This window comes from Bos javanicus, chromosome X (genome assembly GCF_032452875.1).
Source record: "Bos javanicus breed banteng chromosome X, ARS-OSU_banteng_1.0, whole genome shotgun sequence".
NCBI classification, from domain to species: Eukaryota; Metazoa; Chordata; class Mammalia; order Artiodactyla; family Bovidae; genus Bos; species Bos javanicus.
This window is the reverse complement of record NC_083897.1, coordinates 129,881,308-129,907,455: the sequence shown is the minus strand read 5'-3', so window position 1 is coordinate 129,907,455 and position 26,148 is coordinate 129,881,308. Positions and strand designations below refer to the sequence as shown.

Here is a 26,148-nt window from a genome sequence, read left to right as displayed (position 1 = left end):
TGAATTTTTTCATTTTTCAGAATTTTTTAAAGAAGCACTACTGTAAAAGTAAGGGCATCTGGATCTATTACTAAGATCTCTGTGACTTTGGGAAAGCCAATCCCCCTGAGCCTGTTACCACTTCTTCATAAGCAAGGGGATATGGATGTTAGATTAATGGCTGCCAAATGGTAGACTTGGAACCCTTTCTCAAAAGGAATTTAAGAAATCCAACATTTAAAACTGTTAAGAGAACATGTGTTTCCATATACCTATTTTTTCCTTCCATTCCCTTTAACAGCCCTGAAAGGAAGAGGAGCTGGTGGCAAAGGGGTCTGTGGAACATCTAAGATGTCTGTGGTACAGTCTGAAAACCACTGGCTTGGATAAGCTTGAAGGTCTGTTTCAGCTCTAATATATAATTTTATTCTTTTTCTCAACCTACAAATTAAGGAAACCAATGATCCTGTAAGTATGAAAATAATAACAGAGATGGACAAAATGGCTAGTAGAGAAATTTCTATTTCAGGAATAGATCCATTTATTATTCAGTGAGTTGTTATTGAAGCTACTATGTGCTAGACACTGCTTAGAGCTGAGCATACACATAAAGACAGCCCCCAATGGTGAGTGATGAAGATGGGTATAGGTAACTCTTGTACATTAAGAGACAAATCCAGAAGGGCATATGTGAAGAGCGCTAAGGGAACATGTGTGCATGCTCAGTCTCTCAGTTATGTCCAACCCTTCTGTGACCCACGGACTGTAGCCCGCCAGGCTCCACTAGGACTTCCCAGGCATGGGTTGCCTGGGAAGAGTGGGTTGCCATTTCTTTCTCCAGAGGATCTTCCCGACTCAAGTATCGAACCCATGTCTCCTGTTTGGTAGGTGGATTCTTTACCACTAAGCCACCAGGGAAGCTCAAGGGAACCATAGGGGATATTTATTTTAATATGGGAGATTATAAGAGGCCTTAAGTGCAATTAAAGGTTGAGAATCTATTCATTTGGTCAGTATTCCTTCAATACTTTACCAAATAACATTAATTTCCCTAGACACTAAGCAATAACAACAAAATATTTCATGATCCAATGAGCTTGTGGAATCTCATCTATTATACCCCATGATGGAGACATAAAATAAAAATATGTTGTATATTAAAGGTTGATAAACTTGAGTTAAGAAATCAGTATTTTTCTAAACGTTTTTAGCATCTCTTTTTCAGACAATACCTATTAACATCTTCTATAATTAGGGTTATGTTAAACAACAGAAACAAGGGGAAACACCACCGTACTGGATAACATGAATATAGTAGAGATCTTTAAACAGTGGACTAACAGACCATACTTATTTTCAAGAAGGCAATGCCAAGGGAAGTACAGAATGATCGTGAGTGGTAAAAGGTGGTGGGCAGTGGGCTTTCTACTTAGAAGCTTGACCCTATAGTGTGGGTAGGAGATCACCATGGGTAGGAGATCTGAGAGCTATAAGCAGTACAATACAGAGGAAAGGCTGGGAAAGTGAAATATTTCTGAGAGTGAATTTAGTGAATACCTGTGAATGCAACAGGAAGAAATTAAGAATGATTTCTAGGTTTCTGGCTTGGGAAATAGGGTGCATGGAAATGCTGCTAATTGGGAATACAAGAATAGGAAAAGAACAGCAAACAAAGATAAATTTAGCTTAAAAGTGTTAAGTCATGCATGTTGTTTGTTTTGGGTGAGACATGCAGGTGAGTAAATGGAAATATAGGTTTGGTGTCTGGTAAATTAAGAAAGAGTGACTTGGGAGTAATTAAAATATTTAATAGTTATTGGAAAGATTGATATTCAGGAAAGTGAGTACAGGGGGGAAGAAAAGCACATCAGAGATGGAACCCTGGGGAATGAGAACATTTAAAAGGTGGTCAGGAAAAGAACAATTTGGGCATTAAAAGTAATGACTGCAACTGGCTGAATCAAACAGATTATTAAATCCCATGAGCTTGTTATAGTTTTTTTCAAAAAAAGAAAAATTTAAAAAGTCAAAAGTAACATAAAAACCCAACTCACATTGGACATCACTCCCAGTGGAAGTAACTAGGGCTCTGACAACTGGAAATAATTAAGAAAAGAATCAAATATTTATTTTGCATTTGTTTGAGTCTAATTTCAAGATAACTAAATAAACCCAGCTGATGAAGAAAAGTTTATCATTTTGGAAAACACCAGCTAATAAATGAAAAAATAACAGAAAATACACCATTTAAAGTCCCTAATAAAAAACTGTTTCAAGTAATGATTATCAATGGATGGAACTATTAGATGAAAGCCTGACAGGGAACTTAACAATGGAGGGATCAGCTATAATCACAAGAATTCATCACATATAGTGGTGCAACACAGTGTTGTAAGTCTCCTGATGTGATGTAACAGGGTGCAAAAGCACAAGCTATGGAAATAATCTTGCAAAAAAGTTTAACCAAAAATGGGATAAAGGAATAAGTGAAAAAATACCACAAGGAGAATTTAAGAAACATCTACATTCCTGGGAAAAGACTAATTGTTATATAACCATGGTAACAAGTCACCAGAATCAGTCAATTGATCAAAGACGATCTGCCTAGGTGAACAGCCTTTCCTTTTTGTTCTTGCAAACCGACCATTCAATAACTGCTGTTTATCTGTGAAAATTAGCCAAACAAGAATGAACTAACTCCAATAACTGGACCTGAGTACCAACAGTCCCACCCAAGTAACTACACTCTTACAGATGATGTCAACTCACTTAAGGCCCTGAAAACCTGCCAGTTCTTAAACTCCACCTTTCCTCCAAACCCTATACAAGAACAGTGGTCTACTATGCTTGGAGAGATGTGGCTGAACCACCATCGCTTTCCCTTACTATCGTAAGCAACAGAACCACCTTTATACTTTTTGTTTCAGATACTGAAAAGTGGTCTTATCTTTTCACAAGATAAATTTAGAAAGTGAAATGATATAAAAGTGACTTAATTTCTACAAGTAAATGGCAGGGGAAAAACAGGAGTACACTGTTCTAAATAAACAGAAGCTTAAGAAATATAACCAAAGGAAATGTCAAACTTGATCTGGGACACAGTTTTGGAGAAAACCTGAAAGATCTGGTTAAGGATTGATATTAGATGACTATTACCATGCAAATTGAAGCAGCTAAGAAATGACATGCCTGGAATGCTTGAAATATCTTAGGAAAGAAGAAAAAAAAGAAAAGACTAGACAAAGCAAATGCAGCAAAATCTTGATGACTCTTGATTGGTATATGTATGTTCACTGTAATCTATTTTTGCAAACTTACGCTGGAAATTTTTCATAAGAGATTTTATAAAGAGAAAGGCAGACAGAGAAGGAATAGTCAAGTAAAAGAGACTAAAACAGGAATGGTTAGAGAGGTGGGAGCAACAGATAAAAAGTAGGAAAAATTAAGTGGGGAGGAGGAGGCCAGCAGGGTCAAATATTCCTCAAAAAGGCCTTCCTTAACTGTCCCACCTAAAACGACTCCTGCCCTCAACTTCAAGAATACCCTGGCTTACTATCCCCACTGCTCCTATTACTATAGTGAATTATTGTATTTGTTTGTTTAGAGTAATTCCTTAGTTTCCCCCACTAGAACGCAAACTCTGTGAGACGACAGAAGATTCTGTCAGTCTTGTTCACACTGCATCCTAAGTACATACATATAGCAAGACTCAATCATCTGTTGAATGAGCTGTGGGGACAAATGATACAGAGTCACCTTTCAAACAACCTGTCACTAATTTGAGCAACCAAGAAATTACCGGTGACTATAGTGAGAGACGTTTCAACAGGGTGGTAGAAGTGAGCAACAAACAGGCTATGGTTATGATAAAAGCAGCCAAAAAGGTAACAAAAAGCACAGACTATTCTTTAAAGAGCCATAGTATCAAAAGAATGCAGAAAGATGCAGTAGAACCTTGAAAAAAAGGCCAAGTCAAAGAACTGGTTTGATTTTTTCAACACTAGAGTGTGAGTATTAATTGAAAGGAGGGGCCAGAGTAGATAAGAGTGATGAAGGTTCAGTGAACATTTGTTTACATAGCAAATATTTTTTAACATTTTTTTTATTATGAAGGATAACATAAAAGTGCAAAAAAACAAAACAAAACAAAAACCCCAAACCAAAGTACACAGCTCAATGACTGACCACAAAGTGAACAGTCATCTGACCAAGAAATATAAGATTTCCAGAACCACTCATCCAATGTAACTACTTTCCTTATTCTGCCACAGGCTTTTGCCATCTAAATATGGACCCTAAGAACTATGTTTTAGTTTGTCTGCTTTTAAAACTTTATAAATAGAACCACCTATGTAGTATTCATTTTTTGTATCTGAATTGCTTTTGCTCAACATTCTTGTGAGGTTACCCAAGTTGTATATAACCGTGGTTTGTTAATTTTCTTTCCTGTATGGCACACTACACCCATGGGCAAAAGACTTCAGCCTATTTTTGTATGGCTTTTGAACTACAAATGGTTTTTACATTTTAAAAGTGTTAGAAAGAAAGAATAAACAATACAAATATCTGATAGAGACTGTGTGTGGCCTACAAAGTCTAAAATATTTATAGTCAATCCCTGTTGTAGTCCATTGTATGAATTTACCATAATTTATTAGTCCATTCTTCTGTTAACAATCTAATTTCTAACTTTTGGTTATTATAAGTAATGTTGCTATGACTATCTGAGTACTGGTTTCTCAATGTGCAAGAAGTACCTTGATACATTTTTCAAGTTCTCTGTACTGAGTTCTTACATAATTTCTAGATTTATTTCTAGGTTTGATTTTTTTATACTATCATAAACAGAATCTTTTTTTAAAAATTACATTTTCTGTTGCTAGTATTCAATCATGAAATAGATTTTATTTATTGACCCTTTATCCAGCAACTCTATCAAGCTCTTATTAATACCAAGGATTTATATCAAGATTTGCATTTTCTATGGACACAATCATTTTAACTAAAGGACATTTTTTCTTTTTTTTGGCCATGCCATGTTATATGGCTTGTAGAATCTTAGTTCCCTGACCAGGGATCAAACCTGGGCCCCTGGCAGTGGAAGTCTGAAGTTCTAACCACTAGACAGGCAGGGAATTCTCAATGACAATTTTATTTCTTCTTTCTAAATCTTAAACTGCACTTCTTTTGGTTGCCTTACTGTACTTGCTAGTACCTTCAGAACAATGTGAACAGAAGTAGAATAATGGGCATATTTGTCATATTCCAAATCTCAAAGGTAAAGCTTTCAGTATTAGCATGAAGATAATTATATGGGTTTGTTCATATTTCAACCACATAATATGAATATCATATCAAGGAATTTCTTATTTATTATACTATATCTAACACTCTAAAATCTCATTTTTTAGTGTGAAGCACTGATTTTTAAATCTCATCAAAACACACGCACTCAAGGCATACTTACTTAAGAATCATAGTCATTGTTTCTTTTCGATCTTTTCCTTGGAAAGGTAGTGTACCAGTGAGCATCTCAAACTACAAAGAAAAATAAGAGGTATTAGTAAGTATAAAATTTTATCAAAGAGACAAAAAGCATAATTTTAATGACAATCAAATCTTCTAAAATTGCTATAGAATAAAATAAGTGACATATTTTTACTATAGTCACTACTGAACTTTTCAAAAAAATACAAAAAAACCTCAAACCTTACCATCAACACACCAAAAGACCACCAGTCTGCACTCTGAGTATGACCTCGACGATTAACTACTTCTGGAGCCATGTATTCCACAGTTCCACAAAAAGAATATGCTTTCTTTTCATGGTCAATAGACTCTTTACTTAGGCCAAAGTCTGAGAAAATAAATACCAATTTCATAAATACCCTACAATAATTTGTACATACAAAGTTCAAACGTTGACTTCCAAAGTTTACATTAATAGTTCTAATATTTACATTAATTACTTAAAAATTCTAATTCAAGTTTTTAACACAATATGTTACTTAATATTTATATCATGATCAACCTTAAAGGAAATTATATAGAGCAGGAGAGACTATTTTAACAAAATGAGGATTTTTACCTGTTAACTTGATATGACCTTCTTCATCAAGAAGAATGCTGAAAGACAACAAAGTCAGAAAATCTTTTCAAACCACTAAAGAGAGATTTTTAGAAGCTAAAACTGAAATTACTTTGTTAAGCATCAGACCACTACAGTCATTCCAAAACATTGCTTTAGAATGTGAATAAGAAGGCAAAGGTAAAAGAGGAGAAAAACTATTCTTCTGGACACACACATATAACAAATCCCAAAGGCAAAGTGATATAAACTTGTATTAAAGAGACAGGGACACTTGAGAACTATGAGGAAAGGAACTAAAACCTATTCCTGTAAGTTGCTCTTTCTAGTGCCTTTCTACACAGGTAGCCTAACTAAACTCCCTAGTGCTTGAACAACAGACAAAGGGTCTAGAAATTTAAGCCAAATGTGTTAGAGCTGTCACTTTCTTGGTCTTTTAAAAGGCATCTGACTTAGTCATTCCTTCCTAGTTTATTTTCTGACACAACTTACACAATCCTCTTCTCTTCAACACACCTTCCTCACACTCCTTGCTTTTCTTTGATTCATCCTTTTATTGTGTATATTGGTATTACCCAGTGTTTTCTTTTTCAGTAAACTGAGAGCTCCTTGAGACTTTGACCTTATTCATCTTGTAGTTCAGTGTCTGGCAGAGCACAGATAAGAAATGTACATTGCATGAATGAGACCAGTCTGTAAAGGGCCAATACAGCATGCCAAAGACTTTGGAGTTCTTCTCAAGGGCAATGGAGATCATAAAAGATTTACAAGCAAGGAAGGCAGAGATAATCAAATCTGTGATTTTAGAAAACAATTTAGAAGGAAAAATAAAGAATATTTATTGTGCTCTTAGGTATGGGTTATGATAAAGAACAGAAAGCTAACCAAAAAAATCACATGGATCTCAATGAAGTTATGAGCCATGCCATGAAGGGCCACTCAGGACAGACAGGTCATGGTAGAGAGTTCTGACAAAATGTGGTCCACTGGAGAAGGGAATGGCAAACCACTCCAGTATTCTTGCCTCAAGAATCATGGACAGTATGAAAAGGCAATATAATATGACACTGAAAGGTCAGTGCCCAGGTCAGTAGGTGTCCAACACGCTATGGAAGAAGCGGAAAAATAGCTCCAGAAAGAATGAAGAGGTTGGAGCAAAGTGGAAACAATGCTCAGTCGTGATGTGTCAGGTGATGAAAGTAGTCTGATGCTATAAAGAACAATACTGCATAGAAAACTGGAATGTTAGGTCCAAGAATCAAGGTAAATTGGATGTGGTCAAGCAGGAGATGGCAAGAGTGAACACTGACATATTAGGAATCAGTGAGCTAAAATGGATGGCAGTGGGTGATTTTAATTCAGATGACCATTAATATCTACTACTGTGGGCAAGAATCCCTTAGCAGAAATGGAGTAGCCCTCATAGTCAGTCAATAAAAGTCTGAAATGTAGTACTTGGGTGCAATTTCAAAAATGACAGAGTGATCTTGGTTCGTTTTCAAGGCAAACCTTTCAACAACACAGTAATACAAGTCTATGCCTCAACCTAATGGTTCTATGAAGACTTGCAAGACCTTCTAGAAGTAACACTCTAAAAAGACGTCCTTTTCATCATAGGGACTTGCCTCCAAGTCCATCCACACTGCTGCAAACGGCAAAATTTTGTTTTTTTATGGCTGAGAAATACACACATCTTTTTTATCCATTCATCTATTGGTGGACGGTTAGGTTTCTTCCATATCTTGGCAAGTGTAAATAATGCTGCCATGTACACTGGAGTATGTGGACTATATCTCAATAAAACTATTTTTAAAAATTCTTGATAGAACAAGGTTCTTGTTTATATCCTTCTAAAAAAAAGGATGAAAAAAACCCTCTCTTGCTCAAAGTGGTAGACAGTGAACACTGACAAATTAAAGCACAGAACTGTGTGCAATTTTTAAATATTAGTTTCTTGGTAACCACTACTATAAAAGTAATGCAAAATTTGCTCAACTCACACTAAAAATTTGAAATCATGTCGAGAAGAAAATTTTCAATAAATGGTATTTGGAGGAAACAATTAGCTCCATGACATCCCTCATACCAAAAATTTTCTAGATGGAGTTAAAGTAAAAAAAAAAAAAAAAAAAACCATGAAATTAGAAGAAAAAAAAAATCTGATCATGAATTTAGCCAGGTTAGAGAATTATGGCTCCTAAGAATAGAAGCCATAGAAGAGATCTCAAAAGATTAGTAGACCTGAGAAAAAAATACTTGTGCAGGTTAAAATAATATAAAAATTTTAAATAAACTAGAAAAGCATATCTATAATAATGTCAAATGGTAAAATCTTAGCTTATAAAGAATGGTCTCTTACAAATCAATGAGAAAAAAATAATGCTCCAAAAGAAAAACTAGCAAAGGCAATGAACAGAAAAATCACAGAAAAAGACAAATTGCCAATAAATCTATGAGCATAGATTTGAATGTAAATGAAAACAAGATAACGTGAACAGATATTTTGATTAACAGAAATGTAAAAGTATGAGAATACAGAGGGTTAGCAGAAATGTGAAGCACAGGCACTCTAACTCAATGTTTGTGGTAGTTCAAACATTTCTTTGTTTTACCGCTTAAATAATTACATTACATTGTATTAAACTTAGCAGCATGATTCCTTACTTTTCTGGTTTTAAGTCTCTATAGATTATTCCCAGGCTGTGTAGATGGTCTAAAGCAAGTGCAAGTTCAGCCAAGTAGAATTTGACATCTTCTTCTGTGAACATCACCTAAAATAAAATAGTAATTTTTCTGTCTTTATTTTCTTTCGGTGTTTGCTATTTTTATTTAAAGTTCCACTCTACAGTTTAAATATTAAAAGGTATAAATATGCTATTAGATGTAGTTTCCTGTACAATTCACTTATGGAAGATATTTGCAAAGATGATTACATCAGCCAATTAATGACTTACTAAATGCTAAATATGTACTGTGTGGGAAATAATTTTACATTTTGTTAAATAACAACTATATTCAGATTGTGCCACTGTTGCCCCACCATAATAAAATCTTCAGAAATGAAAAATGATTTTTACAATGCATGCTGAATTTCCACTACTGATTGTTCAAGGATATTTGTTGATATATTATTGCTTCTGAAAAACCTAAAACTAAAAGAAGCAGGACAAAAGACAGTTTATCAATTTAAAAATCTACCTTCAGAATAAATTCAAAAGTTAGTAAAATAACTCTTTTTGGTTCTGATTCTTCAATGTAAGAATCGTGTGCCACTTGAGAAAATATGATAAGCCTAATATTGAAACATAACAAAGCTTTACTTAAAACAGGATGCATATAAATAGATTTAAAATAGAGATTAATTATATACCTCTTTGGATAAGCGTGTAAACAAATCTCCTCCCCTGAGAAAGTCCAATATAAGATACAACTTCCCTTCAGTTTGAAAAGCTGAAAGAAGAAATAAAAATTTCCATTTAATTCACAGTTTAATTTTGGGGGCTTACATTAGGTCAACTCATTCACAAATAAATACTATTTTAGCAATTAATGACTATATCATATATCTAAACTAATTTTTATTTACAAGTTAATCACCAATTCCTCTTCGTTTTCATGTAGAAATGTTAAATGCAGTGTTTCTTATTATGGAACCACTAGAACATTTGTTAGATTTTATTCAGGCAATAGTCTTTCAAGAATACAATAGTTCTAAAACATGTGGTCAGTAAGAAAAATTCCTAACAGAAAAGACTTACTTAACCATGAAACAAAATACAAAAACCATGTCACTTAACTACAAAAAAAATGTGGACTGGTTAGCTTTAATTACACATAAGAACATCAGGATGTCTATATTAGGGATTTTTCTTGCTTTTAAGTTAGGCTAAAATATTGGCACATTTAACTTTAAAATGATTATTATTACCCATTCCTATGGCTATTACTCAGAAACTATAATGTTTAAAAGAAACATGAAGCTAAATGCAACAAAAGCTTTTAAAATTTATCTAAGAAGTAATGGTTCCATTTCCATGACTTACTAGATGTATCTACGAGACATATATGAATATATACAAGTAAATATTTAGATACATTTGTATATCTGCATGTAATCAGGCAGTGGGAGAATGAGGTTAAAGGATGAAGTAGGAGGTTGTTCATAACTTACCATAATGCAACTTGACGATAAAAGGATGGTTAACTTCTACCAAGATATCACGCTCCATTTTTGTCCGAACACGGTCTCGAACTATAAAATATTGTACATATGGCTATACTGCAATAGCTTCCAGAGACAATCTTTGAAATAAAATCTCTTTGGTGACTACATTAAATAAAATTTTGCTTATACGTATAAAAGTATGAATTCACATAGAAATAAAATTATTATAAATAAAACTATTTATTACTCTTAAATTTTCAACATTAACTAATTTTTTTAACTAAATTATATTACCAGAAAAAATTGGATATATTTATAAAACCTGTGTTCTACATTAAAAAAATAGAGAACATATTAGATGTGGCTTTAACATCAGAATCTAAGTATTTTGATCAAAGTTATGAAAATTGGCCAAAAAAGCAACTTTAAAAAAATGGCATGTTAATGAAATATTAAAACACAAAAATATGAAATAGGTTTAAACACCCCTCCCTACCAACCATATCAACTCAATTCAACAAACATTCATTAAGCATCTAAAATATGTGGCAGACAAAGTGAAGGACAGATATACCCCAAAAAGTCTATTTTGAGGGAGGCAGGAGAATAGAGATACTGAGACGAGATACTGTGGTGCAGCTAAAAGAGTAAAGATTTTTGGAATTAGAAAAATCTGGATACCGATCTGTGTAATCTAGAGCAAGTTACTTAAACTCTCTGTGCCTCTATTACCTTTCATCTATAAAATGGGGCTAACACCACTGTATCTTTGGGGGCTGTGTGACCATTTGAGATAAGGTTTGTACATCCCAGAGCCTGATATAAGAGATATTCAATTATAGCACCATGTATATATGATAAAGTTATAGTACCATGAATATGATAAAGCAATAAATGATGCATTACCACCAGGAATAAGTACAAGAATTCAGAAAAGAGAAAGATGAGTTTTACTTGCACAGGAAGGCTAGAGTGAAGAGGTGTTTAGGACTCTCACAGTAGAATTTAGATGGGCAAGAAGGATTGGACACAGAGAAGAAAAGTCCAGGTATAGAGTACCAGTGCAAGCAAGGACATGGAGGCATGCATGATGCACAAGAAGGAATCTAATCAGTGTTGAAACTGTTTCGGGGTAGGTGGGGGTGAGGTGGGGGGAAGGAAGGGGAATGTGGGGGAGGATGTGAAGTAGGGAGGATTCAGATTCCTGACAATTTGGAATGCCAGGATGAATTTACATTTGACCCTGTATGTGGGCAAAGATCTCTTTTACCAACAAAACATTTCCTGAGCAAACTTCTGTGTGCCAGGCACTGTGAGATACAAATAAAATAATCTCCAAGAAGCTCATAATCTGGTGGGAATGAGACAAGTAAACTGATGATTAATCATCTGATAACTACTCTGTTGGTAGCTGAATGGATTTAAGAGTTGAAAATAATCATTCATTAAAGTTTTTTTTTCTTTTGTGTAATAAGGACAAATCACACATAACTTCTATTTTTCAGGCCAAAGAGACTGCATGGTTATGCCAAAGATTAAATAGAAAGAATGGAAGAGTCTTTTGGGGGCACAGGGGTGGGAACAGAGTGTTGGTTTCCTTGTCAATTAAAGGTGACTACTGATATTTAAAACTCAGATATAAGCCCTCTGGAAAAAATAAACAAAGCTTAAAAAAAAATCCTACATTTGCCATTGTACCAGTTTTCTACCTCCAAATGGGAGATTTTGGTGCCAGTGACTGAAAATATGCAAAACTAGAAAAGGAATCAATTGCTTTGATATCAATACAGTTTTTTACCTGACTTGCTTTGTTGATATATCAAATTCAGTTATCAATCTCTGATTTTGTTATTTTGTCCTATCACTGCTACTCTGGTGCCTCATGTCCAACAGGCCCTTTCTACTATTTATGTGAATCACCTAGGTCTGCTGACAATTCTATTCTACTCTAGCCCAAAACTGCCCTTTTTTCCATTACTACTCATAGAATCTTGGATTATATTCTGGTTACTTTAAAGCTAGATTCCAAATTTCTATCTCTTTCAGTAATTATACAAAGCTTATTATTTAAAAATCACTCCTCTGCTCAGTAAGCAGCAAAAATACCTATCATTATATTTACTGTATATCACTCTTCTGTTATTCTACTGCTATAAAAAAATTACTTGGGAGTTAAGAGCTATAGTTTAGTGGCCATGCTAATAACTAGATGAGTTACCCTGGTAAAATCCTTTGTTCAGGGACTTTCTACTTCCTTCGGTATAAAATAAGAGGCTGGAACCAGATAGTTTTCTTTTTAATATGATTATCTTGTCAGATAGTTTCCTTATAAGCAACATTGATGAGACCTTGTTTAGTTCAAAATGAACAGTAAGATTCACTCACTAAAGAATTCCTTCCTTTTGTTGGAGACAGGTCTGTACAATAGTTCCAATCTGGTTTCTTTTATGTATATAAAGACCTAGTGACAAATATAAATCATCTTACGATCAAGAATTTTGATTAGGATATTAGTGGTTCAGAAGAACCACTAATTTTATATTAGTTAAACTCTAAATCCTGAAATAGAAGTTGTTAATACTGACTCATGTTGGCAAAGCAACTACATTCCTCAGGAATAATTTGTATTACATACTAGTTATTAGATTTTAAACTCGACTTGACTTGAACATGAGAACGAATAAGAAGAAATGCTGTTTGTGTGTCTAGAATTACATATTAAACAAATGCTTTAAGAAATAGTTTACAAAACCTTTTAGGCCCACAGATTATTAGGACAAGAGTCCCTATAAACTCAACCTAATACTATTGACTTCTTTTTGACCCCATTCATTGTATTAATAGAAACTTCAAAATGGAAAGAGACTTCTAATTAAACATTAATGTTTTACTTTCTACTTTCTTTCAAAAATCCTAATGAAATTACAATAAGGGGAAAATTACACATAAACTCACAAGGACAAAAAAGAGAAGACACAGTAGCAGAAACTGACTAAGTGGTAACTCACACAGCAGATCAGAGAAAGCTAAAATCTAAGCTTAAGGAAAAGAAGCCAATGAGAATTCAGAAAATTCTTGCCACAAAATCCCTTCCAATTAGCTTTTTGGTACTTCACTTTGACAAATTTGACAAAAGAAAGCAAAGAATTCCCAAGAATTTAAGAAAAGACTCTAAACATGAAAAATAGCTACCAAAATAAACAGAAAAGTATAGATCCTGATTCAAACAAACTGTAGAAAGAAAAATGAATTCTAACAATAGGGACAACTGGAAATCTGAACAGTTATCAGACATCTGTACAGTAAGGTTTTTTCAGATATAATCACAGAATTATATTACTTCTTTAAAGAGTCTTGATCTTCTGGAGATACACACCAAAACATTTATGCAAGAAATTATACAATGTCTGAAAACTGCTTCAAATATCAAAACAAGGGAAGGGGAAGAACACAGATAAAAAAGATTGATCATGAGTTGAGAAATACTGAAGGAAAAAGAAGAGTATATGGGGGTTCTCTATATTTTTCTGTTTCTTTCTGTAGATGTTTGACACTCTCCATAATAAAAAGTTTTTAAAAATGAAATAATTAGAGAACAAGGAAAAATCTAGGAAGTTAAAAATAATGGTAGAAACAAAAAGTCAATAGAGGGTTGGAAGATAGTTGATAACATTTCCTAGAAAACAGGAAAAAAATAAAAATTAATCAACAAACCCAGAGGTTCAACATATCCAAAGAGTAGAAGTTGTAAAATGGAGAAGAAATTTGACAAAATACTTTCCCAGAACTGAAGAAATGAGTTTCTGGATTGAAAGAGACCACCCCATTTCTGGTACAATGAATTTTAAAAACCCACACTAAAGAAATACAAGAACACCAGGGATAAAGAGTAGATTGATTATAAAGACTTCTAAAGAGGAAAAGCAGCTTACACACAGACTGGGAACCAGAATGGCAATAAATTTCATAACTGCAACATAGGAAACTGGAAGACAATAGAAACAATGTCTCCAAATTTCTGAGGGAAAATTATTTTTGATCTAGAATTTTTATATCTAGTCAAATTATAAATTGTGAGGGGGTAAAATAAAGGCATTGTCAGACATGTAAAGTTGTAAAAAAATTTACTGTCCAACCTTTCTGAAGTACCTCCTAGAAGATGTATTCCACCAAAACTATAAAGCAAACTCAGAAAAAGGTAGATACAGAATTTAGGAAAGGAGATCTAATCAGCAAAGATGTGAAGGATATGTGACTTCAGTATACTATCTGGCTCAGTAAGGAACAGCTTTTATAAAGCATCATGGAAATATTACTAGGAGGACATGAAAAGGCAACTTGTGTGTAGATGGTAGTATAAAAGAACTAAATCCAAAACTTCCATGGTAGGAAGTCAAAAGACTATGTCCCCTAATGAAAATGGGCAAAGAATTACAAGAATACTGAATGTACTTTACAATATCGTATTGGTTCTGCCACACATCAACATAAATCCACCACAGGCGTACACATGTTCCCCACTGTAAAGTAATTAGCCTCCAAAATAAATAAATTTAAATTAAAAAAATAAAATACACATCATCACACAAAAAAATAAAATAAAATTGGGCAAAGAAAAAAAAAAGAATACTGAATGTAGAGGTAAAAGGCATAAGTAGTGGCTAAAGAGATTGAAGTCATTGTCTCTGAGGGTCAAGAATTGGGATAGGGAGGAGGATAGGAAAAGCACTGATATTTTATAAGACTCTATATGCAGATTACTTTGAGAAAAATAAAAATTAAATTTAAGAACACACCAGCAACCTACAATTCCAATATGTCAAGTATCTTCACTTTTCTATGGTCTCTTCTATAGCTTATATCTTTATACTTTAGGTAGACAAATTTGTTATAATGTTCACTTGCAAATTTTTATTACATTCATCTTTATGCTCACATTTGAAATAGTTCATTTAAATAATATTCTATTAAGTGGTATACCATAATTTTATAAATAGTTCTCTATTTTTCTTTTTTTTCCTTGCCAAACTACATTTTTTTTTTGCTTTGTTATTTTTTAAATTTAATTTTATTTTTAAACTTTACATAATTGTATTAGTTTTGCCAAATATCGAAATGAATCCACCACAGGTATACATGTGTTCCCCATCCTGAACCCTCCTCCCTCCTCCCTCCCCATACCATCCCTCTGGGTTGTCCCAGTGCACTAGCCCCAAGCATCCAGTATCGTGCATCGAACCTGGACTGGCAACTCGTTTCTTACATGATATTTTACATGTTTCAATGTCATTCTCCCAAATCTTCCCACCCTCTCCCTCTCCCACAGAGTCCATAAGACTGTTCTATACATCAGTGTCTCTTTTGCTGTCTCGTACACCGGGTTATTGTTACCATCTTTCTAAATTCCATATATATGCGTTAGTATACTGTATTTATGTTTTTCCTTCTGGCTTACTTCATTCTGTATAATAGGCTCCAGTTTCATCCACCTCATTAGAACTGATTCAAATGTATTCTTTTTAATGGCTGAGAATTACTCCATTGTGTATATGTACCACAGCTTTCTTTATCCATTCATCTGCTGATGGGCATCTAGGTTGCTTCCATGTCCTGGCTATTATAAACAGTGCTGCGATGAACATTGGGGTACACGTGTCTCTTTCCCTTCTGGTTTCCTCAGTGTGTATGCCCAGCAGTGGGATTGCTGGATCATAAGGCAGTTCTATTTCCAGTTTTTTAAGGAATCTCCACACTGTTCTCCATAGTGGCTGTACTAGTTTGCATTCCCACCAACAGTGTAAGAGGGTTCCCTTTTCTCCACACCCTCTCCAGCATTTATTATTTGTAGACTTTTGGATGGCAGCCATTCTGACTGGTGTGAAATGGTACCTCATAGTGGTTTTGATTTGTATTTCTCTGATAATGAGTGATGTTGAGCATCTTTTCATGTGTTTGTTAGCCATCTGTATGTCTTCTTTGGAGAAATGTCTATTTAGTTCTTTGGCCCATTTTTTGATTGGGTCGTTTATCTTTCTGGAGTTGAGCTGTAGGAGTTGCTTGTATATTTTTGAGATTAGTTGTTTGTCAGTTGCTTCATTTGCAATTATTTTCTCCCATTCTGAAGGCTGTCTTTTCACCTTGCTAATAGTTTCCTTTGATGTGCAGAAGCTTTTAAGGTTAATTAGGTCCCATTTGTTTATTTTTGATTTTATTTCCAATATTCTGGGAGGTGGGTCATAGAGGATCCTGCTGTGATGTATGTCAGAGAGTGTTTTGCCTATGTTCTCCTCTAGGAGTTTTATAGTTTCTGGTCTTACGTTTAGATCTTTAATCCATTTTGAGTTTATTTTTGTGTATGGTGTTAGAAAGTGGTCTAGTTTCATTCTTTTACAAGTGGTTGACCAGATTTCCCAGCACCGCTTGTTAAAGAGATTGTCTTTAATCCATTGTATATTCTTGCCTCCTTTGTCAAAGATAAGGTGTCCATATGTGCGTGGATTTATCTCTGGGCTTTCTATTTTGTTCCATTGATCTATATTTCTGTCTTTGTGCCAGTACCATACTGTCTTGATAACTGTGGCTTTGTAGTAGAGCCTGAAGTCAGGTAGCTTGATTCCTCCAGTTCCATTCTTCTTTCTCAAGATCGCTTTGGCTATTCGAGGTTTTTTGTATTTCCATACAAATTGTGAAATTATTTGTTCCAGCTCTGTGAAGAATACTGTTGGTAGCTTGATAGGGATTGCGTTGAATCTATAAATTGCTTTGGGTAGTATACTCATTTTCACTATATTGATTCTTCCAATCCATGAACATGGTATATTTCTCCATCTATTAGTGTCCTCTTTGATTTCTTTCACCAGTGTTTTATAGTTTTCTATATATAGGTCTTTAGTTTCTTTAGGTAGATATATTCCTAAGTATTTTATTCTTTCCGTTGCAATGGTGAATGGAATTATTTCCTTAATTTCTCTTTCTGTTTTCTCATTATTAGTGTATAGGAATGCAAGGGATTTCTGTGTGTTGATTTTATATCCTGCAACTTTACTATAGTCATTGATTATTTCTAGTAATTTTCTGGTGGAATCTTTAGGGTTTTCTATGTAGAGGATCATGTCATCTGCAAATAGTGAGAGTTTTACTTCTTCTTTTCCAATTTGGATCCCTTTTATTTCTTTTTCTGCTCTGATTGCTGTGGCCAAAACTTCCAAAACTATGTTGAATAGTAATGGTGAAAGTGGGCACCCTTGTCTTGTTCCTGACTTTAGAGGAAATGCTTTCAATTTTTCACCATTGAGGATAATGTTTGCTGTGGGTTTGTCATATATAGCTTTTATTATGTTGAGGTATGTTCCTTCTATTCCTGCTTTCTGGAGAGTTTTTATCATAAATGGATGTTGAATTTTGTCAAAGGCTTTCTCTGCATCTATTGAGATAATCATATGGTTTTTATTTTTCAATTTGTTAATGTGGTGTATTACATTGATCGATTTGCGGATATTGAAGAATCCTTGCATCCCTGGGATAAAGCCCACTTGGTCATGGTGTATGATCTTTTTAATGTGTTGTTGGATTCTGATTGCTAGAATTTTGTTAAGGATTTTTACATCTATGTTCATCAGTGATATTGGCCTGTAGTTTTCTTTTTTTGTGGGATCTTTGTCAGGTTTTGGTATTAGGGTGATGGTGGCCTCACAGAATGAGTTTGGAAGTTTACCTTCCTCTGCAATTTTCTGGAAGAGTTTGAGCAGGATAGGTGTTAGCTCTTCTCTAAATTTTTGGTAGAATTCAGCTGTGAAGCCGTCTGGACAGGGGCTTTTGTTTGCTGGAAGATTTTTGATTACAGTTTCAATTTCCGTGCTTGTGATGGGTCTGTTAAGATTTTCTATTTCTTCCTGGTCGAGTTTTGGAAAGTTGTACTTTTCTAAGAATTTGTCCATTTCTTCCACGTTTTCCATTTTATTGGCATATAATTGTTGATAGTAGTCTCTTATGATCCTTTGTATTTCTGTGCTGTCTGTTGTGATCTCTCCATTTTCGTTTCTAATTTTGTTGATTTTTCTCCCTTTGTTTCTTGATGAGTCTGGCTAATGGTTTGTCAATTTTATTTATCCTTTCAAAGAACCAGCTTTTGGCTTTGTTGATTTTTGCTATGGTCTCTTTTGTTTCTTTTGCATTTATTTCTGCCCTAATTTTTAAGATTTCTTTCCTTCTACTAACCCTGGGGTTCTTCATTTCTTCCTTTTCTAGTTGCTTTAGGTGCAGAGTTAGGTTATTTATTTGACTTTTTTCTTGTTTCTTGAGGTGTGCCTGTATTGCTATGAACTTTCCCCTTAGGACTGCTTTTACTGTGTCCCACAGGTTTTGGGTTGTTGTGTTTTCATTTTCATTCGTTTCTATGCAAATTTTGATTTCTTTTTTGATTTCTTCTGTGATTTGTTGGTTATTCAGCAGCGTGTTGTTCAGCCTCCATATGTTGGAATTTTTAGTAGTTTTTTTCCTGTAATTGAGATCTAATCTTACTGCATTGTGGTCAGAAAAAATGCTTGGAATGATTTCTATTTTTTTGAATTTACCAAGGCTAGCTTTATGACCCAGGATGTGATCTATCCTGGAGAAGGTTCCATGTGCACTTGAGAAAAAGGTGAAATTCATTGTTTTGGGATGAAATGTCCTATAGATATCAATTAGGTCTAACTGGTCTATTGTATCATTTAAAGTTTGTGTTTCCTTGTTAATTTTCTGTTTAGTTGATCTATCCATAGGTGTAAGTGGGGTATTAAAATCTCCCACTATTAATGTGTTATTGTTAATTTCTCCTTTCACAGTTGTTAGCATTTGTCTTACGTACTGTGGTACTCCCTTGTTGGGTGCATATATATTTATAATTGTTATATCTTCTTCTTGGATTGATCCTTTGATCATTATGTAGTGACCTTCTTTGTCTCTTTTCACAGCCTTTGTTTTAAAGTCTATTTTATCTGATATGAGTATTGCTACTCCTGCTTTCTTTTGGTCCCTATTTGCATGGAAAATCTCTTTCCAGCCCTTCACTTTCAGTCTGTATGTGTCCCCTGTTTTGAGGTGGGTCTCTTGTAGACAACATATGTAGGGGTCTTGTTTTTGTATCCATTCAGCCAGTCTTTGTCTTTTGGTTGGGGCATTCAACCCATTTACGTTTAAGGTAATTACTGATAAGTATGATCCCGTTGCCATTTACTTTATTGTTTTGGGTTCGAGTTTATACACTGTTTTTGTGTTTCCTGTCTAGAGAATATCCTTTAGTATTTGTTGGAGAGCTGGTTTGGTGGTGCAGAAATCTCTCAGCTTTTGCTTGTCTGAAAAGCTTTTGATTTCTCCTTCATACTTGAATGAGATCCTTGCTGGGTACAATAATCTGGGCTGTAGGTTATTTTCTTTCATCATTTTAAGTATGTCTTGCCATTCCCTCCTGGCTTGAAGAGTTTCTATTGAAAGATCAGCTGTTATCCTTATGGGAATTCCCTTGTGTGTTATTTGTTGTTTTTCCCTTGCTGCTTTTAATATTTGTTCTTTGTGTTTGATCTTTGTTAATTTGATTAATATGTGTCTTGGGGTGTTTCTCCTTGGGTTTATCCTGTTTGGGACTCTCTGGGTTTCTTGGACTTGGGTGATTATTTCCTTCTCTATTTTAGGGAAGTTTTCCACTATTATCTCCTCAAGTATTTTCTCATGGTCTTTCTTTTTGTCTTCTTCTTCTGGAACCCCTATGATTCGAATGTTGTAGTGTTTAATATTGTCCTGGAGGTCTCTGAGATTGTCCTCATTTCTTTTAATTCGTTTTTCTTTTATCCTCTCTGATTCATTTATTTCTACCATTCTATCTTCTAATTCACTAATCTTATCTTCTGCCTCTGTTATTCTACTATTTGTTGCCTCCAGAGTGTTTTTAATTTCATTTATTGCATTATTCATTATATATTGACTCTTTTTTATTTCTTTTAGGTCCTTGTTAAACCTTTCTTGCATCTTCTCAATCCTTGTCTCCAGGCTATTTATCTGTGATTCCATTTTAGTTTCAAGATTTTGGATCAATTTCACTATCATTATTCGGAATTCTTTATCAGGTAGATTCCCTATCTCTTCCTCTTTTGTTTGGTTTGGTGGGCATTTATCCTGTTCCTTTATCTGCTGAATATTCCTCTGTCTCTTCATCTTGTTTAAATTGCTGAGTTTGGGGTGTCCTTTCTGTATTCTGGCAGTTTGTGGAGTTCTCCTTATTGTGGCGTTTCCTCACTGTGTGTGGGTTTGTACAGGTGGCTTGTCAAGGTTTCCTGGTTAGGGAAGCTTGTGTCGGTGTTCTGGTGGGTGGAGCTGTATTTCTTCTCTCTGGAGTGCAATGAAATGTCCAGTAATGAGTTATGAAATGTCTATAGTTTTGGGGTGACTTTGGGCAGCCTGTATCTTGAAGCTCAGGGCTGTGTTCCTTTGTTGCTGGAGAATTTGCTTGGTATGTCTTGCCCTGGAACTTATTGGCCCTTGTGTGGTGCTTGGTTTCAGTGTCGGTATGGAGGCATTTGATGAGCTCCTGTCAATTAATGTTCCTTGGAGTCAGGAGTTCCCTGGAGTCAGGGTTTGGACTTAAGTCTCCTGCTTCCGGTTATCGGTCTTATTTTTACAGTAGTTTCAAAACTTCTCCTTCTATAGAGCACCATTGATAAAACATCTACATTAAAGATGAAAAGTTTCTCTATTGTGAGGGTCACTCAGAGAGGTTCACAGGGTTACATGGAGAAGAGAAGAGGGAGGAGGGAGTTAGAGGTGACCCAAATGAGATGAGGTGAATCAATAGTGGAGAGAGTGGGCAAGCCAGTAGTCACTTCCTTATGTGCACTCCACAACTGGACCACTCAGAGATGTTCACGGAGTTATACAGAGAAGAGAAGAAGGAGGAAGGTGACAGAGGTGGCCAGAAGGATAAAAGGGGGAATGAAAAGGAGGGAGACAGATCCAGCCAGTAATCAGTTCCCTAAGTGTTCTCCACCGTCTGGAACACACAGAAATTCACAGAGTTGGGTAGAGTAGAGAGGGGTTAGGGAGGAGACACAGGCGACCTGGTGGAGAAAAAGGAGAGTCCAAAGGGAGAGAGAGCAGTCAAGCCAGTAATCTCGCTCCCTAGTGAAAAATGGGTCCTGAAGATTGGGTTCTTAAAGGTACAAAATTGGTAACAAATACATAAAAGCAAAAATTAAAAATCTAGAGTAGAGTTTGGAATTTCAAAAATACGATGTTAAAGAAAAGAAGAAGGAAAAGAAAGAGAAAAAAATGAACAAACAAAGGTTGCGAAAATTATAAAGAAAGTACAGGTACAAAATTGATAACTAATACCAAAAAGCAAAAATTAAAAATCTAGAGTAGAGTTTGGAATTTCAAAAATACAATGTTAAAAAAAAAAAGAAGAAGAAAAATAAAGAGAGAAAACAAACAAACAAAAACAAACAATGTCACAAAAATTATAAAGAAAATACAGGTACAAAATTGATACCAAATACCAAAAAGCATAAATTAAAAATCTAGAGTAGAGTTTGGAATTTCAGATATACAATGTTATATAAAAGAAGAAGAGAAAGAAACAGAAGAATAAAAAAAAAGTCACAGAAATTATATAAAAAAAACTATAGGTACAAAATTGATAACATATACCAAAAAGTGAAAATTAAAAATCTAGAGTAGCATTTGGAATTTCAAAAATACAATGTTAAAGAAAAGAAGGAAAAAAAAAGGTCAAAAAATTATAAAATATATATATATGAAGTTTGCTGAAGAAGAAAAAAATAGGGTCTTTTTTTTTTTTGCAAAGTAATAGGTTATAGAAGTGAAAATTAAAGGAACAATAGAGGACTTAAAATTTTTTTTAATTAAAAAAAAAAGAATGATCGTAAAAATAATAAAAATACATCTAGGACTTTCTTGGTTTTGTTGTGGGTGTTGTGGGTTCAGTTCATTTTTGGCTAGTTCCTTGGTCAGACTTATATTTCTCAAGATCTATAGGCCCCTTCCTATGTAGTCCGTAGTAACCACAGGGTTTTGATCTATTGCCAGTAGCTTCCAAGGCGTTTCCCTCTGTTATATCTTCTTCTGTTTGCTAGTCTCTTCAGTATCTGGTTTCCGCCCTGACACAAAGGGGACGGTAGAGGACACTTTTTTTTTTTTTTAGGCTTACTTGTTCAGTCGCGCTGTGGGGAGGGAGGGATGCTGCAAACAAATAACACTGGCGTGGGCTCGCAGTGCCTCAGCCACCCTGGGTCTGCCCCCGCTCACGGCGCGTGTAGCCACCCTGACCACACTGCTCGGGCTCTAGGTTGTTCCGCCAGGAACAATCCGAGGCCGGCCCTGGGTTGCATGCACCTCCCAGGTCCAAGCCGCTCAGGTTCAGGCACTCGGGTAGTCCTCAGAGGCGCAGACTCAGTTGGGCCTGCGTTTTGTGCTCTTCCCAGGTCCGAGCAGCTCAGGTGATGAGGTGTTTGGCGAGCGCCAATGCTGTGACTTATCGCCTCCCCGCCACTCGGTTATCTGGGTGTAAAACTGGCGCACCTTCTCAGGCAGATGTTGACCGTCCAGACCCCCAAGAAGTTTTAGTTAGCAAAGAAGCCTGCTTACAGTTTTATAGATAATGTCTCTCTGGGGCTGCGATTGCCCCCTTCCGGCTCTGGCTGCCTGTCACCGGAGGGGGAAGGTCTGCAGCCGGCTTTCTCTGTTCAGTCCTTTGTTCCGTGCGCGGGCCTGGCGGTCTTAGGTTAGGGCTGGCTTTACGCGTGGTAGATATCCCACAGTCTGGTTTGCTAGCCCAAATTATTTCGCTCAGATAGCGCTCAGGGTATTCAGGCCAGATTCTTACTCTCAGCGATGCAGCCCGCGCCGCGCCTCCCTGCCCAGCCCCCGCTTGCTAATGGCAGATGCAGGCGTCTGCGCTGCTTCTCCGCTGGGGGAGTTACCCTAGGGCTCGCAATCTGCGCGTTTTAATTGTTTGTTTATTTTTTCTCCCTGTTATGTTGCCCTCTGTGCTTCCAAAGCTCAGAACAGATTCGGCAGTGACAAGGTTTCCTGGTGTTTGGACACTTCTCTCTTTTTAAGATTCCCTTCCAGGGACGGAACTCCGCCCCTCCCTCTTTTGTCTCTTTTTTTTTGTCTTTAATATTTTTTCCTACCTCCTTTCGAAGAGTTGGGTTGCTTTTCTGGGTGCCTGATGTCCTCTGCCGGCATTCAGAAGTTGTTTTGTGGAATTTACTCGACATTTAAATGCTCTTTTGATGAATTTGTGGGGGAGAAAGTGTTCTCCCCGTCCTACTCCTCCGCCATCTTGGCTCCTCCCCCTTTAGCTCTTTTTTAAATTTTTTATTTTATTTTATTTTTAAACTTTACAATATTGTATTGGTTTTGCCAAATATCGAAATGAATCCACCACAGGTATACCTGTGTTCCCCATCCTGAACCCTCCTCCCTCCCCATACCCTCCCTCTGGGTCATCCCAGTGCACCAGCCCCAAGCATCCAGTATCGTGCATTGAACCTGGACTGGTGACTTGTTTCATACGTGATAGTATAAATGTTACAATGCCATTCTCCCAAATCTTCCCACCCTCTCCCTCTCCCACAGAGTCCATAAGACTGTTCTATACATCAGTGTCTCTTTTGCTGTCTTGTATACAGGGTTATTGTTACCATCTTTCTAAATTCCATATATATGTGTTAGTATACTGTATTGGTGTTTTTCTTTCTGGCTTACTTCATTCTGTATAATAGGCTCCAGTTTCATCCTTCTCATTAGAACTGATTCAAATGAATTCTTTTTAATGGCTGAGTAATACTCCATTGTGTATATGTACCACAGCTTTCTTATCCATTCATCTGCTGATGGACATCTAGGTTGCTTCCATGTCCTGGCTATTATAAACAGTGCTGCGATGAACATTGGGGTACACGTGTCTCTTTCCCTTCTGGTTTCCTCAGTGTGTATGCCCAGCAGTGGGATTGTTGGATCATAAGGCAGTTCTATTTCCAGTAAAACTGATGCAGGGACATTATTCTTAGTGTTTTCAAAGGATAGAAAGCTGGGATTGGGGCCATCCGGACGGGCTCGGAGTGTTGAATTCGCGGACTCTGGTCAGTCGACCTGAACAGGCTCCAGCGGGCCTCTATTTTTCAATATTTATAAGATTTTAAATTCTTGATATTGTAAATACTGTTGCAATGAAAAAATGACAAGTACACAAAATCTTCCTTTAAGATTATTTCCTCAGGTTACTTTAGCAGCAATAATGGCTTGCTATACTTAATGCAAAACAGCTTTCTAATTTATGTTGCCATCATATGAAAAAACTCATTATTTTACATGCATTTATCAGAAAACTGAGACATCTTTCCAAATATGGTTTATTTTGTCCCCTTATATAAAATGTATTCTAAAACCCTGTAGGTGGAGGTTGTAGTGTTATTTCTTAGGAACTCCTAAACCAATCATTCCTTTTACATTTATTAGTTGGAATTCTACTGTAAGAAAGAGCTTTCTGTTGTTCTCCATGAATTATTTTATGGATTAACCCATGGATTCTTTATTCAGTGGGTTGTAATCGATCACTATCATTAATTACTGCAATGTTTTAAACTGTCCTAGATTTGGCCAGTAGGAGTCTTTTAGTAAATTCCTTATATATTACTATTTTGTGATATCTAAGGCAAATTATCTCCTGATTTCCTATTTATACTACTTTTCATTATATGAAGGGCCAATAATTTTTGTATTGTCAATCTGCTTATAATTTGTGATTTGCTCAACATTTCTTCACAAGTTTTCTAGGATGTGTTAAATTGTAAAATTCAGTTAGATTGTTGTTTACTATGGTATATGGTTTAAGAGAAGACTAACTTTTTTCCAGGTTGTTCAGAAGGATTTCAAGCAAAATTTATAAAATCAGTATTAAACTTCTCATTTTCTGGACATATGCTTTGTCATACAGCACAGCAATTAATATTTTTGTAACAAATACATTAAACTTTAATATATAATACTTCTGTACTATTTTGTCCCACTGGTTTATATACCTATATTATTTCCCCCTCAAAATACATTGAATTATTACTGCTTTCGGAGAAAGCAATGGCACCCCACTCCAGTACCCTTGCCTGGAAAATCCCATGGACGGAGGAGCCTGGTGGGCTGCAGTCCATGGGGTCTCGAAGAGTCGGACACAACTGAGCGACTTCACTTTCACTTTTCACTTTCATGCACTGGAGAAGGAAATGGCAACCCACTCCAGTGTTCTTGCCTAGAGAATCCCAGGGATGGTGGAGCCTGGTGGGCTTCCATCTATGGGGTCGCGCAGAATCGGACACAACTGAAGTGACTTAGCAGCATTACTGCTTTAATAAGCTTTAAGCCTGATAAAGCTTGTTCCTTTCTTCTTCTCTTTTAGAATACTCTTTGAGGCATATGTTTTCAAGTGAAATTTTGAATATTTCAAGGAAAACGCAACAGGAATCTTGAGGATATGGAGCTAACTAGATGACTAGTGGAATACTGAGAATCTTATTAGCCTTCTCTAAAAGAAATTGGGCATGTTTTTCCTTTCCTAATATCTTTTAGGTTTCTCAGAGTTTCATTGTTTCCTTTATATATATTATGCACAACACAAGTGCTGTTATATACATGAAAACAAACTACTTCTGTTGCTTCTGTAAATGAACTCTCTTAAATAAGCTGGAGAAGACTTCTGAGAGTCCCCTGGACAGCAAGGAAGTCAAACAAGCCAATCTTAAAGGAAATCAACCCCGAAGCAAACTTCGGGAGATGGTGAGTAACAAGGAGGCTGGCATGCTGCAGTCCATGGGGTCACAAAGAGTCAGAAACAACTGGATGACCAAACAACAGATGTAGCTGTATA

General features: G+C 35.7%; 1 protein-coding gene across 6 annotated transcripts in view; it reads right to left on the bottom strand.

Annotated features, from left to right (window-relative positions):
- The window catches only part of RPS6KA3 (ribosomal protein S6 kinase A3), a 159,404-nt gene that overhangs the window by 25,249 nt on the left and 108,007 nt on the right, over positions 1 to 26,148 (bottom strand). For all 6 annotated transcript variants that reach the window (XM_061407959.1, XM_061407958.1, XM_061407961.1 and 3 more), the window contains 6 exons: positions 10,239 to 10,319; positions 9,438 to 9,517; positions 8,732 to 8,838; positions 6,068 to 6,105; positions 5,694 to 5,836; positions 5,447 to 5,517 (listed from right to left, as the gene is read on the bottom strand). In XM_061407959.1, the coding sequence (XP_061263943.1) occupies positions 5,447 to 5,517; positions 5,694 to 5,836; positions 6,068 to 6,105; positions 8,732 to 8,838; positions 9,438 to 9,517; positions 10,239 to 10,319 (520 nt within the window). The remainder of the gene's footprint in view (positions 1 to 5,446; positions 5,518 to 5,693; positions 5,837 to 6,067; positions 6,106 to 8,731; positions 8,839 to 9,437; positions 9,518 to 10,238; positions 10,320 to 26,148) is intronic.